The 13,234-nt window shown below is 42.4% G+C and overlaps 1 protein-coding gene across 1 annotated transcript; it reads right to left on the bottom strand.

Moving 5' to 3' along the window:
- Positions 1-4,089: 4,089 nt before the first annotated feature.
- On the bottom strand, positions 4,090-9,853 carry LOC131222566 (small ribosomal subunit protein uS5x-like). Its single transcript, XM_058217694.1, has 2 exons — positions 9,086-9,853; positions 4,090-4,419 (listed from the first exon to the last, which is right to left on the bottom strand). Exons 1-2 carry the CDS (start codon positions 9,749-9,751, stop codon positions 4,261-4,263), a joined length of 825 nt encoding a protein of 274 aa, XP_058073677.1. The 5' UTR covers positions 9,752-9,853; the 3' UTR covers positions 4,090-4,260.
- Between the last annotated feature and the right edge of the window lie 3,381 nt (positions 9,854-13,234).

The raw sequence follows: 13,234 nt of genomic DNA on the forward strand, positions 1-13,234 counted from the left end.
TAAATTCCGTACATTTCGTTTTTCCAAAAAGTGCATGTTGCAACATTTGCTAAATTAGGAAGGCTTTCATCTTCAACCTATGCAATTCAAAATTATTTTTACCCATGAACTTCTTTACTCGAACTTCACATTTGATCCCCTTGATAACATATTTTCATATTCAATCTAATAACCCAACATACGCTATGATGTCAATTGTTAATTAGACGTTAAAACCTCTTAATAAGCACAGAAGCAACCTCAAAATGAATCAAACACACAGTAAAGAACAAAAAAGAACAAATAACCACAAATAACACAGATTTTTATATGAAAAACCTTTGTAGTAAAGAACCATGGCACAAAACGGCGATCAATCCATTATGAACAATGAATTACAATAGATGGAACAACTTACATAATATAAAACCCTAACTTTTCTTTTTGCAAAACTCTAGAAATTGTGCAGGCTCTCCTTGCTCTACCCTAATTGAACTTAGAAAGGTTCTTATATACTTGAGATTAAAAAATAAAATCCGTACTTTCTAAAAAAAACTTAAACATCCCGTCAGCCACACCTTCAGTCTACTGAGCTATCAACAGAGTCTGTCAGTCCACTGACGCAGACGGCAGTAAACCGAGAACAACACAACGTGTGCGTCGGTGGACTCAACCGGATTGCACCATATCAAAGGCAATCCATTAACAATTAATGGAAAGACCAGTATAATCCAACCAAATTACTTTTGAGTGGGATGACGATCGTGGTTGCAGCTTGGTGAGCTATTTATTTGTATTATTTGTAGTATAATCAACGTGGACCGTTCATTTTCGGAGAAATGGATCAGAAGACTAGGATAATCTAACCAAAGTGACTTTTAAGATGAATGGATACTCAAGGACAAGGTTGGGATCCACATAATTCAAGGTCTAGGTCGATGATGGGACATTTGTAGTATGATCAGTGTAGACCGTCCATTCCTAGGCATTGAATGGATGATTAAAAATATCCAAAAGAGTGATTTCTTGAGAAGGATAGGTAATCAAGTGTGTGATGCACATGATGGATGGTCTGGATCCATTTCCCTAATCAATAATGGAAGATCATCCGCAAAAATGATTCTTTTATGTAATTAGTGATAAGAGGGTTGGGCCTGTTTGATGGGATGATCTAGATCAATGATTAGAGGTATGTAATAAGTATGGACCATCCATTTCGCTTGCTAAAAATGACTCTTTACGGTAATAAGATATCAGGTGTGGGGCCTTGTTTGATTGATGATCCGTAATGATCTAGCATTTGTTGTATGATCAAATATGGACTATCTACTTTCCTCAACATTAAAGATCATTTGACAATAGCAGTTTTAAAGAAGGATAGGCAATAAAGGGTGGGATTTCCACGTTATGTATGATCTAATTTGGTGATAGGCCTATTTAATAGTATGTGATCAACACCACTAATATTTCTAACTTACATTTGAACAAAACACAAACAGGAGAACACACAGCATAGCAGAGTTGAAGACGAGAGAATCTGCATTGCCCCAGCACTCGAGAGAGATTACAACTTTCTGAAATGCCTCTCAAATGAGGAGGAGATCACCAGGGTCCGCCAGGATGTTTATATGCGATCCAAACTGAGAACACAAATATTAGCCAGATCTGAAACTTGTATAGCCCCACATAAGGTCATTCCCACTGGGTGAACTGAGAACACAAAAATATTAGCCACATCTAAAACTTCTATAGCTTCACAGGTGGGAGTCCAATCCCCACTTTCCTGTCATGTGACCCACTTGAGTTTTGGATCTGCCTTATATTTAGGGTAACATATTAATATGAGCTGGCAAAACAGATACGCTTTCAACAGCATCATGGGACTTTTTACAATGGGCATCTTTCAATGATGCAAAACATTTTATACGATGTGCTTCAGGGCTGTTCGATGCATGTATGCTATCAGACATTGGCAGCACATACACCATTTCTCGAGCATCCTTCTGCATGCAGAAGTAGGAAAATGGTTACATGCAAAGCAAGTGTGACATTTACTAATAGAACTCCCTCAAAAGGTCCCATAGATCATGCATGCCACATGCAAGTGGTAATATACGGTGCATATGCACTACATAAGCCAAATGTGCCACCATCCATGCTTAAGTATCTACATGTGCCACCAATCTTCAGATGGTGCACGTGCCACACCATCATCCATGCTTAAGCAACTACATGTGCCACCAATCTTCAGATGGTTCACGTGCCACATGTAATAATAAGCATAGACATGTGCAACCATCTTAAGCTCCTCACATGTACGGGTGTACACGAGCTGGGCTAGCTCAGTTAGCTCGCTCCACTCGGCTCGAAAAAGCCCGATTTGACTCAGTTCGAAGCTGAGTTCAAACCAAGTCGAGCTGATTTTTTTAGCTCGAAAATTAGTTCAAGCTGGCCCCAGCTCAACTCGACTCGGATCGAACCAGTTCAGTGACTCGGTTACTTTGATATCAATGTTGCTCACAAGTTTTTGATGAAATGACTGAAGTGTGGCAGGTGGCAAGGAAGGTATGTATATGAAACAAATACCCTTTTTTTCTTGATTTTTATGTTGCTTAGAAGGTGTTTGATAAAATAACTGTAAAACCACTGATGTTATTTTACATACAATAAGATTTTGAAGGTACAGTCCATGTGTTTGTCAAAATGCTGCATAGACCAACTCAGCTCGAACTGGCCCGAGCTGCTAGCCGAACTTAACTGATCCGAGCTGGCCAGTCAGGCTCGAGGACCGAGCCGAGTTCGAGCTGGGGACAGCTAGTGGCCGAGCCGAGGCCAGCTCGGCTTGGTTCGACTGGATGTACACCCCTACTCACATCTTTCACCACTCCACGACCCAAGTGCTTGACAAAAAACAGTCATACAGGAAGTGCAAGTGCTCCGTGGATGGAAGCACACGTTGGTAGAGCTTAGGTATATCTCAACCAATCGATAACTGAACAACTTTCCCTTAAAATATGTAACATTTCGTTGACAATCTTGAGAACCAATCGAAAACTGAACTACTTTCCCTTTAATATGTACCATTTCGTTGACGATCTTGAAATTTTTGGAGGCACCCACAGAATTGTTTAATTCATTTTGGTATGGACAACCGAAACAGGGGCCAAAAGGATTGGTATCCCTGCATATCAGCTCCAGTGAATTCTAACAAACATAGGCAATTTTCTTCTTCAACTGGCGTCAAATTCCGACAGGAAACAGCATGGAGCGACATGCACAACATTATATCATGTTCCACTGGGAACAACGTGGATGAAAACTAGTCAGCAGATGAGCAGGATTGGAACAGAAAAGGCTAACCATTCAATCAATTGGATCATCTGAAAGCTCCCATTTTGAAACCGCATGGACCACAGTTCACCTCAGCAAATGGAGACCCAGGCCCAACCAACCATCCATCACATGGAAGCAGCACCAAGGAAGAAAGTTTATGGGTGTTCGGATGATCAACTCAAATGATGCATACAAAAGTTGAGACAGAAAGCTTCAACATGGGTATCCAATTGAATTCAACTGTGCAAGAACACAAGTGCATGCATCGAGGTTCTGACATATTGCCTGATTCATACCGGTATCATGGAAAATATGCCCATATTGACCCGATACAACCAGATACAATAATTCCATATGCAACAATCCTATGCATAGAAGAAATAACACAAATTGAACACCTAGAATCATGACAACATAACCATTACCCTTTGATTGCAATGCCATGCATGAACAACTGGATATGGCATGTGCAACGGCAGAGGGGGAGAGTTTGTGAGATATGGAGAAAGGAGCCGGGTGAGAATTGTATTAAGTGGGGCATTATTTGATACTCAAAGTTGGAGACCTGATAGAATACAGTGGAACATCTTCGGGTGATACAAGGATTAAGGAGTGATTTAAAAGCTAAATGATCAAAAGGAGAAAATATCTTCAATTATCTCCATCTATCCAGTTTTGCACCCAAACCCAGTTTTAGGCCTAACCAATCAAACCATAACTTCAACAACTCAACATGGAACATAATTTACCAGGGCACAGGCAATGAAGATTCTCACAGAACAAAAGCATGGTAAGGAAATAATATAAAATTGACCAAAAATCTTCTGCAATCAAAAGAAACATTCAGCTTGTAGTGCTTAAACTCATCAGTCTTTTGGCAAAGGTTCACATCCTAAGATATTTGAAACCAAGAGTAAGGAAAAACTGAAACTTCCACTCACGTGCCTGCTAAGCTTCTAACTTATCAACTTCCTCAAGGATGATCGCCTTTGTAGGCTTCGCCAGCAGATCTGTGTACTCCTGGAATGGGGATTTCGTGAAGCGGGTCTCCCTCCAGAAATCAGGTGTCAGGAATCCGTAAGTTTTCAAAAGGCAATCAAATGTAGCCTACACACAAAAGCAAATAAGCGTAATCAATTTGATTTCATTGATTGCAAAGGTTATTGCTTTGTAATGGTGGTGATGATGGATGGTAATGGTTATAAAGATGACAGATAGCTTAGTACAAGTGTGCATGTGAAATCCAGATTAAACAACAAGTAATTGAGCAAGTTTAGACCCTGACTTGGCAATCAATCAAGATTACCTATGGATCAATGTACAAGCTGTGCAAGTGTTCATGCATAACTGGGGGGATTGCCAGTAAGCATATATACTGTATCCATAGCTAAGAACAGAGTTTATCCTAGCACCTGGGGTCTCTGCTCCAAAAGAATTGGGACATGTTTGGCAGACACTGAAAAATGACTTCATCTCATTTTGCATTAGAGATCTTGGTGTCATCTCTAATACATAATTATGGTTCATGAACTCATTGCATATGAGAGACCAAGATCTATAATACATAATTATTGCTAACTAAAATGAGATCAGCTCATTATTAGGTGTCCACCGAATAGGTCCTTATATTTTAACATCAACTAAACTCAATTTCCTAGTAATGAAATATAACATTTAAAAGATATCATGCAACATGTAATAAAACATGAGAAATGGTAACATAGGTATGTCTTCAATGGACCAACAGCATAGATGTGTGAGCATTCCCCCCATCAGCATGTGCTCCAATGGACCAATAGCATAGATGTGTGACCATTCCCCCCATCAGCGTGTGCTCCATTGGACCAACAGCATAGATGTGTGAGCATCACCACCAAGGAAAAACAGGCAGCTAAAGAACTTGACCTAGTTTTTCTAAACCACCAATTGGTTTCTAAAAATTGGCCCATGTCATGGATAGACCAGCCTGTTTTGGGGTCAGAACATCTACACAGTGAGAATCTGATGAACAGCCAGGATGTCATACCCATGTACCGCATTAGCACACATGGTGGTGTCCACATGGATGCCTTGTACACAATCATTTGGTAACCAAAGCTCAGAATAATAGTCCTCAATAGAGGTGTAGACGAGTCGAGCCAAGCCGAGATTTGCCCAGCTCGTGGTCAACTTGGACTGCTCGAGTCCCAGCTCGTGCTCGGCTCGGCCTTCGAGCTCAGAACAGCAACTCGTGCTCGGCTCGTCCGAGTTCGAGCCGATGATCAAAACCGTCCAAATGGGGCGAGGCGATGACATTGGATCTTCTTGAGATCCTGCAAGTTAGAAAAAGGGGGAAGAAATGGAAAATTGATTTTCAGGGGTTTTGAGAAAGACCCAAATAGGGGGGGGGGGGCAGTAGACATTGTGGCCTACACCTTACCTGATTGGAGCTGTTAATCGAGTGTCCTGAACCGTGGATGGCACCATGGATTATATGATTTGTCCTACCCTTACACTCTATGCAAATGGACGGATGACGATGAAATGGCAGGAGATTCATCATCGATAAGCGAAAAGTCATCAACCCAACAGGGAGATTCTGGCATGGCGGACCGTCCATGGTGGGGGCCTTAAAGACAAGTGATTCTGACCAACACAGAGTGGGCCCCATGTATGGCGGAAGGCTTGGTGACTACATTTTAAAATGGTATCATGGGCTGCTGAAACAAGAGAGAGAGAGAGAGAGAGAGAGAGAGAGATGGGGTAATTCGGGCGAAAGGGAGGGAGAATGGGTAGGGCATGCTGGTTTGGGCATATGAGTAGGGTCGGGTGACTGGGTAAGGTTTTTAAATAATATAAATAAAAAAAACTTTATATATAACTCAAAATCGAGTCGAGTCGAATCGAGCCGAGCTTAAAACCAGGTCAAGCCGAGTCGAGCTACATCCACCTCGGACTCGACTCGAAATGTTCCGAGCGCCCAAAATATGGCTCGACTCAGTTCGAACAGCGTTTCGATCCGAGTCGAGTCGAGCTTTTTCGAGCCGAGTCGAGCGAGTTGCCGAGCTTTTGCTGCTCGTGTACAGCTCTAGTCCTCAACTAACCGTCTAGCCAACATTTTATAAAAACAATCCAGAAATAACAAACGCAGTAGACATTGTGGCTCGACCCAAATAGGTAAGGGGCGGGGGGGCAGTAGACATTGTGGCCTACACCTTACTTGATTGGAGCTGTTAATCGAGTGTCCTGAACCGTGGATGGCACCATGGATTATATGATTTGTCCTACCCTTGCACTCTATGCAAATGGACGGATGACGATGAAATGGCAGGAGATTCATCATCGATAAGCGAAAAGTAATCAACCCAACAGGGAGATTCTGGCATGGCGGACCGTCCATGGTGGGGGCCTTAAAGACAAGTGATTCTGACCAACACAGAGTGGGCCCCATGTATGGCGGAAGGCTTGGTGACTACATTTTAAAATGGCATCATGGGCTGCTGAAACAAGAGAGAGAGAGAGAGAGAGAGAGAGAGAGAGATGGGGCAATTCAGGCGAAAGGGAGGGAGAATGGGTAGGGCATGCTAGTTTGGGCATACGGGTAGGGTCAAGTGACTGGGTAGGGTTTTTAAATAATATAAATAAAAAAAACTTTATATATAACTCAAAATCGAGTCGGGTCGAATCGAGCCGAGCTTAAAACCAGGTCGAGCCGAGTCGAGCTACATCCACCTCGGACTCGACTCGAAATGTTCCGAGCGCCCAAAATATGGCTCGACTCAGTTCGAACAGCGTTTCGATCCGAGTCGAGTCGAGCTTTTTCGAGCCGAGTCGAGCAAGTTGCCGAGCTTTTGCTGCTCGTGTACAGCTCTAGTCCTCAACTAACCGTCTAGCCAACATTTTATAAAAACAATCCAGAAATAACAAATGCAAAACATAAGAACATTTAATTAAGATAGTAACTCAGAAAATCATTCATAGCTCTTCAAAAAAAAAAAAAAAAGACACGCAGCACCAAATTGCAAGGATCAATAAAGCACACAAATTTTAGAAAGTACATATTGCTCCTTTAGAATACATGCGTCCTGCAAAGTCTCAAGGGATTCAAATGTATGTCTTCACACCGATGTCTAGGTCGGAGAAGAAGAAACTGTAAGAACAGATACTACAGTCAAATTTGCCAAAAGGCCAATACGGGTGTTCGGAGTAGAATTAAAAAAAAAAAAACAAAAAACAAAACCAAAACAAAACAAAAAAACACATCCGACTGCATTGAGCAAATTAGATCAGGACTGTGATGGAGCATTTGTATACATTTAGAAAAACCATCCTCAGTGTCATTATAGAGGGAAGACTGGGAAGTGGTCATTAGTCATGAATCTTTTATATTAAAAATGATGTCAGGAATGATACTCAATTTGTCAATGGTGGCTTCATTGCCACTTTGCATGGAAACGGTATCAAAATACACAAACAAAAGCACAACCACAGAGGTTGAACAATACAAAAACAAGAACAGCCTTTAGTCTCCCTACATTAAAAATGGAGACCTAGAAACAATCAAAATAAGAGCGCTTCAAGGCATCCACCTATCTATGCAGAAGCAGTTTGGATCATTAATATGATAGTGTGAACATGCCAAAGAATTCATTGTTCAGTAAATACTATAAAAGTGTTAAGCCAATTCATGCGAGGAGAGTGAAGACAGTACCTACTTGACACACCTGCAAGAGATCCAAGATCACGTAAGCGGATTTATGCATCAGGTGGGCACAAATGTATGAATTAAATATATACCACAGGTTCTATTCCCTCCAACAATCAATTTTTCCTTTCACACAAATGTACATGTTAAATATAAGCACAGGTCATAGTCCATATACCAAGCCGCCCTGATGAGTGAACCAGCTTATGTTAGGACATGCACGAGGGAGGCCGTGCAAAAAGCGACCCAATCTTGCAAACACATGTACATTTGCACCACTCACTACTTCAATCTCACCTTGCATTCGTTTTAGCACCTATCTAATATCACCCAATAAGCACAAATGAAGATATACAACACTCAGTTCCTAATTAGATCTGCTAACAGAGAAAGTAACCCACAAAAAGAAACCATTAATTGGCAAGCAAAATTCAGTGTATTTCAAGAAAATATAAAGACAATACACTTAGAATGAACCAAGACACTTAAGGCCGTGTTTGGCAGACACTTTAAAATGAGTTCATCTCATTTTAGCAACAGTAATTATGTATTAGGGATCTCTAATACATAATTACTGTTTGTTAAAGCGAGATCAACTCAGTTTTAGGCGTCTACCAGACGGGAAGAGAAATTTTTCAGCATACACCCAGCAATAAGTCAAATGTGTTTATATTAATACAAATTTCAAATCATCAAAACATCAAATGGCATGAAATCGATATAAAAATATTGAATAGCATAATCGTGAAACATTCCACATACAAGAATTCCAAACCAAAAAAAAAAAAAAAAAAAATCATCACAAACAAAGAACAAATATTAACAACCAAATCATCCATACATAACAAACAAGACATACAAATAAAATAAGATAACAATAGAATAGGATAAACCAACCAAACATGGAACACTATTTAAGTGCACCCTGATTGATTAATATAGAACCATTTTCCATTTTGCGAATTGACAAAGAACAAAAGCGAACCATTTCAATTCCCAAAACAGAGGAGGTGCAAATCAATCAAGGCGAGTGTAGAGTGGTTAACCTATCATTCGAAATAAATAAAAATGATGCCACAAAATTCAAACCTTGACGAAATTTCCCAGCGTCTTGGTGGAACCACGTGACGAGGTGAACACATCCTCGATCCCAGCGAATTGCAGCACCTTCTTCGGGACTCGGGCAGCAACAATCCCAGCCCCACGAGGGGCTGGCACCATCCGGACCGTCACCGACCCGCACTTGCCAGTGACCTTGCATGGGACGGTGTGCGGCTTTCCGATCTTGTTACCCCAGTAACCCCTCCTCACCGGTATCACCGACAGCTTCGCGAGTATAATCGATCCACGGATCGCAGTCGCAACTTCCTTGCTGCACTTCACGCCCAGCCCGACGTGGCCATTGCCGTCGCCGACGACGACGAAGGCCTTGAAGCGCGTGCGCTGCCCGGCACGTGTCTGCTTCTGGACGGGCATGATCTTCATGACCTCGTCCTTGAGCTGTGGGCCCAGAAGGGTCTCGATGATCTGGTGCTCCTTCACGGGGAGGGAGTGGAGATAGATCTGCTCGAGGCTGCGGATCTTCCCTTCCTTCACTAGGCGGCCCAACTTCGTGACTGGGACCCACTTCTCCTCCTCCTCTCGGCGGCCACCGCCTCGCCGGCCACCCCGGCGGTCGCCGCGGCCGCGGTCACCACGGCCTCCGCGTCCGAAGCCGCGGCCGAAACCGCCTCGATCTCCGCCTCTTTCTGCCATTATGATTTTGGGCGAGTTCTGAGATGAGAAGATAGATTAGGGTTTTAGAAACGAGAGAGAGAACTAAAGAAAACCCTAGCTTTCTGTAGAGGGTTTATATACGAGAGCGGGAGAAAGAGATTAGGGCTTTGCGAGTACCAAAGGCTACAGGGCAGAGTATTTGATACTCCCTTTTGACGCTTGATACGCAGGCGCTCGGAAATTGTACACGTGGCACAAATTGCCTCAAATTAAACCGCGGAGATTTGTCGAAAATGAAAGGATCCAAATTCACATTCCAAGAATCCACAAATCAGAAAGCATGAACAGTCCCAACCTCGGATTCGCGGACACTCGTTTGTTGAAATAGGGCCGTTGGATGTTTTTCATTTTTAACCACTCAATAATTCTCCACCGATCCAACGGTGAGATAACAAAACAAACGTGTTTTTGGGTTCACGAATCACGATACATCTAAACCACGTATGTAAATTTTCAGTAATTTTTAAGTACTTGCGTATCATCCATCACACTCTGCCAGAGTATCAAAGCTTTTGTAACAGGAGTTATATATCACGCATCCGTGAGTGGTTACTAGTATCATAGGTGGGGCCATGGTTTGATGATCCAGATCATTCATCTGTTGTGTTCCACCATGGATGGATTCGGCCTCGACTATCTCCTTCATGGAACAAATTTTAACCCTTCGCTCTGGGCCTATAGATAGACGGTTGAAACGAGAAATACTACACGGTCCACATTCAATTGAAAAGGGTGCTAAAATTGATTCGTTGAGATCTTCAATTCCAAGAGATATTTGGATGTTTTCCATCCACTGTGGAAGTGGACGGACCAATGGCCTAGATTACCTATCCGTGGCCACAGTAGTCATAATTAAGAACCGGTGTGGTGTGATCCTATCCATCATTCGAGCTCTCTCCTGTCTTTATTTGAATGCGTACTCGCTGTTATACTTTCATCTGAACCGTCTATTCGTAAGCATGGGTTGAAAGGATAGGATCTTCCAATCTTGGAGACTTTTGCGGCCCCCAGGACCTATGGTGGCTAAGTAGCAAACCATAGATTTGCTTCGTTGGGCTCCGATAGGGCAATATCAGAGGCGTGCAAGATGGCCCACCCAAATGGACAACGGGGAAAAAGGGATTGGCCACTCCCCATGCCATGATCTGTGGGCCCCAACATGATGTATGTGTTTCATCCATGCAACCCATATATTTTTCTAGATCATTTTATGGTATGAGACCAAAAATCAGGAGGATTTTAATGGTCAATATCCAATCACTATTGTTTTCATGTGGTGTGGTCCATTTGAAATTTATATACCTCTAATTTTTAGAATCAAGACCTAAAATACCTGTAAAAATGGATGAACGCAGGGATGAAACACATAAATCATTTTGGGGCCCACAGAGCACCGACCATCAGCCCCTGGGCCAGTGGCAGAGGGAGTAGCCTGCTGGGGGCTGGTGTGGTCGTGCGAAGACGAGCGACGACTCCTCCAGCTCCAAAATGTAGATAAAAGTTACATGCCCAAAATGATGTATTTATTATATCCATACCGTTCATCCATTTTTTGAGATTATTTTAAATCATTTTTCGAAAAATGATGCATATACAAAGCTTAAATGGACCACACCAGAAATAGAGGTGGCGACAATAATTCTCACCGTTAAAACATTCGTAGGGCCCACCATAACGTTTATTTTCCATCCAATCTGTTCACAAGGTCACACAGACCTGGATGAAGAGGAAAAACAAATATCATATCGATCCAAAACTTCTGTGACCCTCAAAAGGGTTTCAATGGTAGACGTTCCACCCACTACAGATTTTTCAGTGTGGTTGATCTTTGGATCCGTCTTATTTTTAGGTTCAAGACTTTAGGACGATCTCGCAAAATAAAAGGGCGGTTGGGATGTAACACATACCTCATGATGGGAGCCACATAACTGGTGACGTCAACACACTGGTACACCAGCCAATCCGTTTCCGTTAAAAAACATTCCATTCCCGTACGCGGATTTTCTGCCAAAAGAAGTTTCTGCGCTGGGAACCAAGGTGGGCCCACTGTGATGTTTGTAAGAAATCCATCCCGTCCATCCATTTTGTGAGTTAATTTTAAGACATGAGGTCAAAAATTAGCCGGATTCCATACTCAAATGGACCTAAAATGTGAGAATTGAACGTCCAGAAGTTTTGAATCATGCTAATATGCGTTTTTTCAGTTCATCCTAGTAGGAATAACATTACGAACGGTATGGATGGCATGTAAACATCACTATCTACCTTAGGAAAGTTTCTAACGTTAGGAATTTTCCTAACCACCTTTTTCCTTTAGTACGGCCCACTTGAGTCTTGGATCCTGCTCAAATTTGGTCCAATACCCTAAAATGAGCTCTAAAACGGATATCATTTTGGATGGAGTGGATTTATCACAAACATCACGGTGGGCTCCACCTAGGTTTCCAGCGCAGGCACGTCATGCCAATGGCTTTCGCAGGAAATCCGAGTCTTCCCGTATGCAAGGGTTTTTAATCCTCAGAAGCGTGGCCCATGGTTCAGTAATCCAGACCATTTCAACATTGAGATAAAGATTAACACAAAAATGTCCATTGGAAGATCCCAGCCACCGTTATTAGGAACATCTCGTTTTGGACGTCGAGGATCGTTGGATCTCTTCTTTAACCATCTGTACTCGCAAATGTAGGAGCGACAATCGGAGACTTTCGAGTCAGTCCATCCAAGGCGGGCAGCACAAAACCGTTGGTCCGGATACCGAACTATGGGCACAACTTTTCATAATAAAAAACCGTACAAAACTGGGGTCTGGGGCCACACATACGGCTTTAAGCATAATTAAAGACCATGTAGGTAATTTAAGTGTGACAATGTTAGACGAACCCACCTCTTCTACACGTCTCTACAAAGAGAACTCATCAACTACATGCTACTTGCGAAGAGAGGAGGAGATGCAACATTTATCGGAATTTTTCAGCTAAAAATGCGCAATATCAGTCTTGCCATAGAGTCGAGAGCCTATGGGCTGCTTGCAAAGAGAACCGATTGCCTATGGGCTGCTGCATGGCAAGAGCCATTCAATGCTCTTTCACCCAAACAATGACTTGGAGAGGGAAGACAACCATATTTTTCTGAATCTTTTATGGCTGAAAATGCACCACACATTGCTCTTGCCACACAGGCAAGGCAGTAGCCTGCTGGTGATCAGTTCTCCATAACAAGGGATTTCAAGCCAAGTCACTGGGAATCTCTGGAGTGTGGCTCGTTCCCAAGTCAACAAAACTCATCCAGTCAGCTCACCGCTCAAGCGCCCACACGGTTCAGTATCACAGACCAAGCCACTTGCCGGGTCAAAAGTGTTTTGTAAATAAAAGGTAAGAAGGCCAATACGTTGAACTTCCTCCACTAAAGGAATCAAAGGTCTAACAACTGGTTGCTGCTTGGTTTTAACCTATAGATATCAAT

This window comes from Magnolia sinica, chromosome 13 (genome assembly GCF_029962835.1).
Source record: "Magnolia sinica isolate HGM2019 chromosome 13, MsV1, whole genome shotgun sequence".
NCBI classification, from domain to species: domain Eukaryota; kingdom Viridiplantae; phylum Streptophyta; class Magnoliopsida; order Magnoliales; family Magnoliaceae; genus Magnolia; species Magnolia sinica.

Bases quoted from the DNA above. Each gene is read 5' to 3' on its own strand.
- LOC131222566 (XM_058217694.1), bottom strand. From the start codon at position 9,751: ATGGCAGAAAGAGGCGGAGATCGAGGCGGTTTCGGCCGCGGCTTCGGA. The intron at 4,420-9,085 runs GTTTGAATTTTG...TTTTGTGTGTAG, and splicing joins CGCTGGGAAATTTCGTCAAG to GCTACATTTGATTGCCTTTT.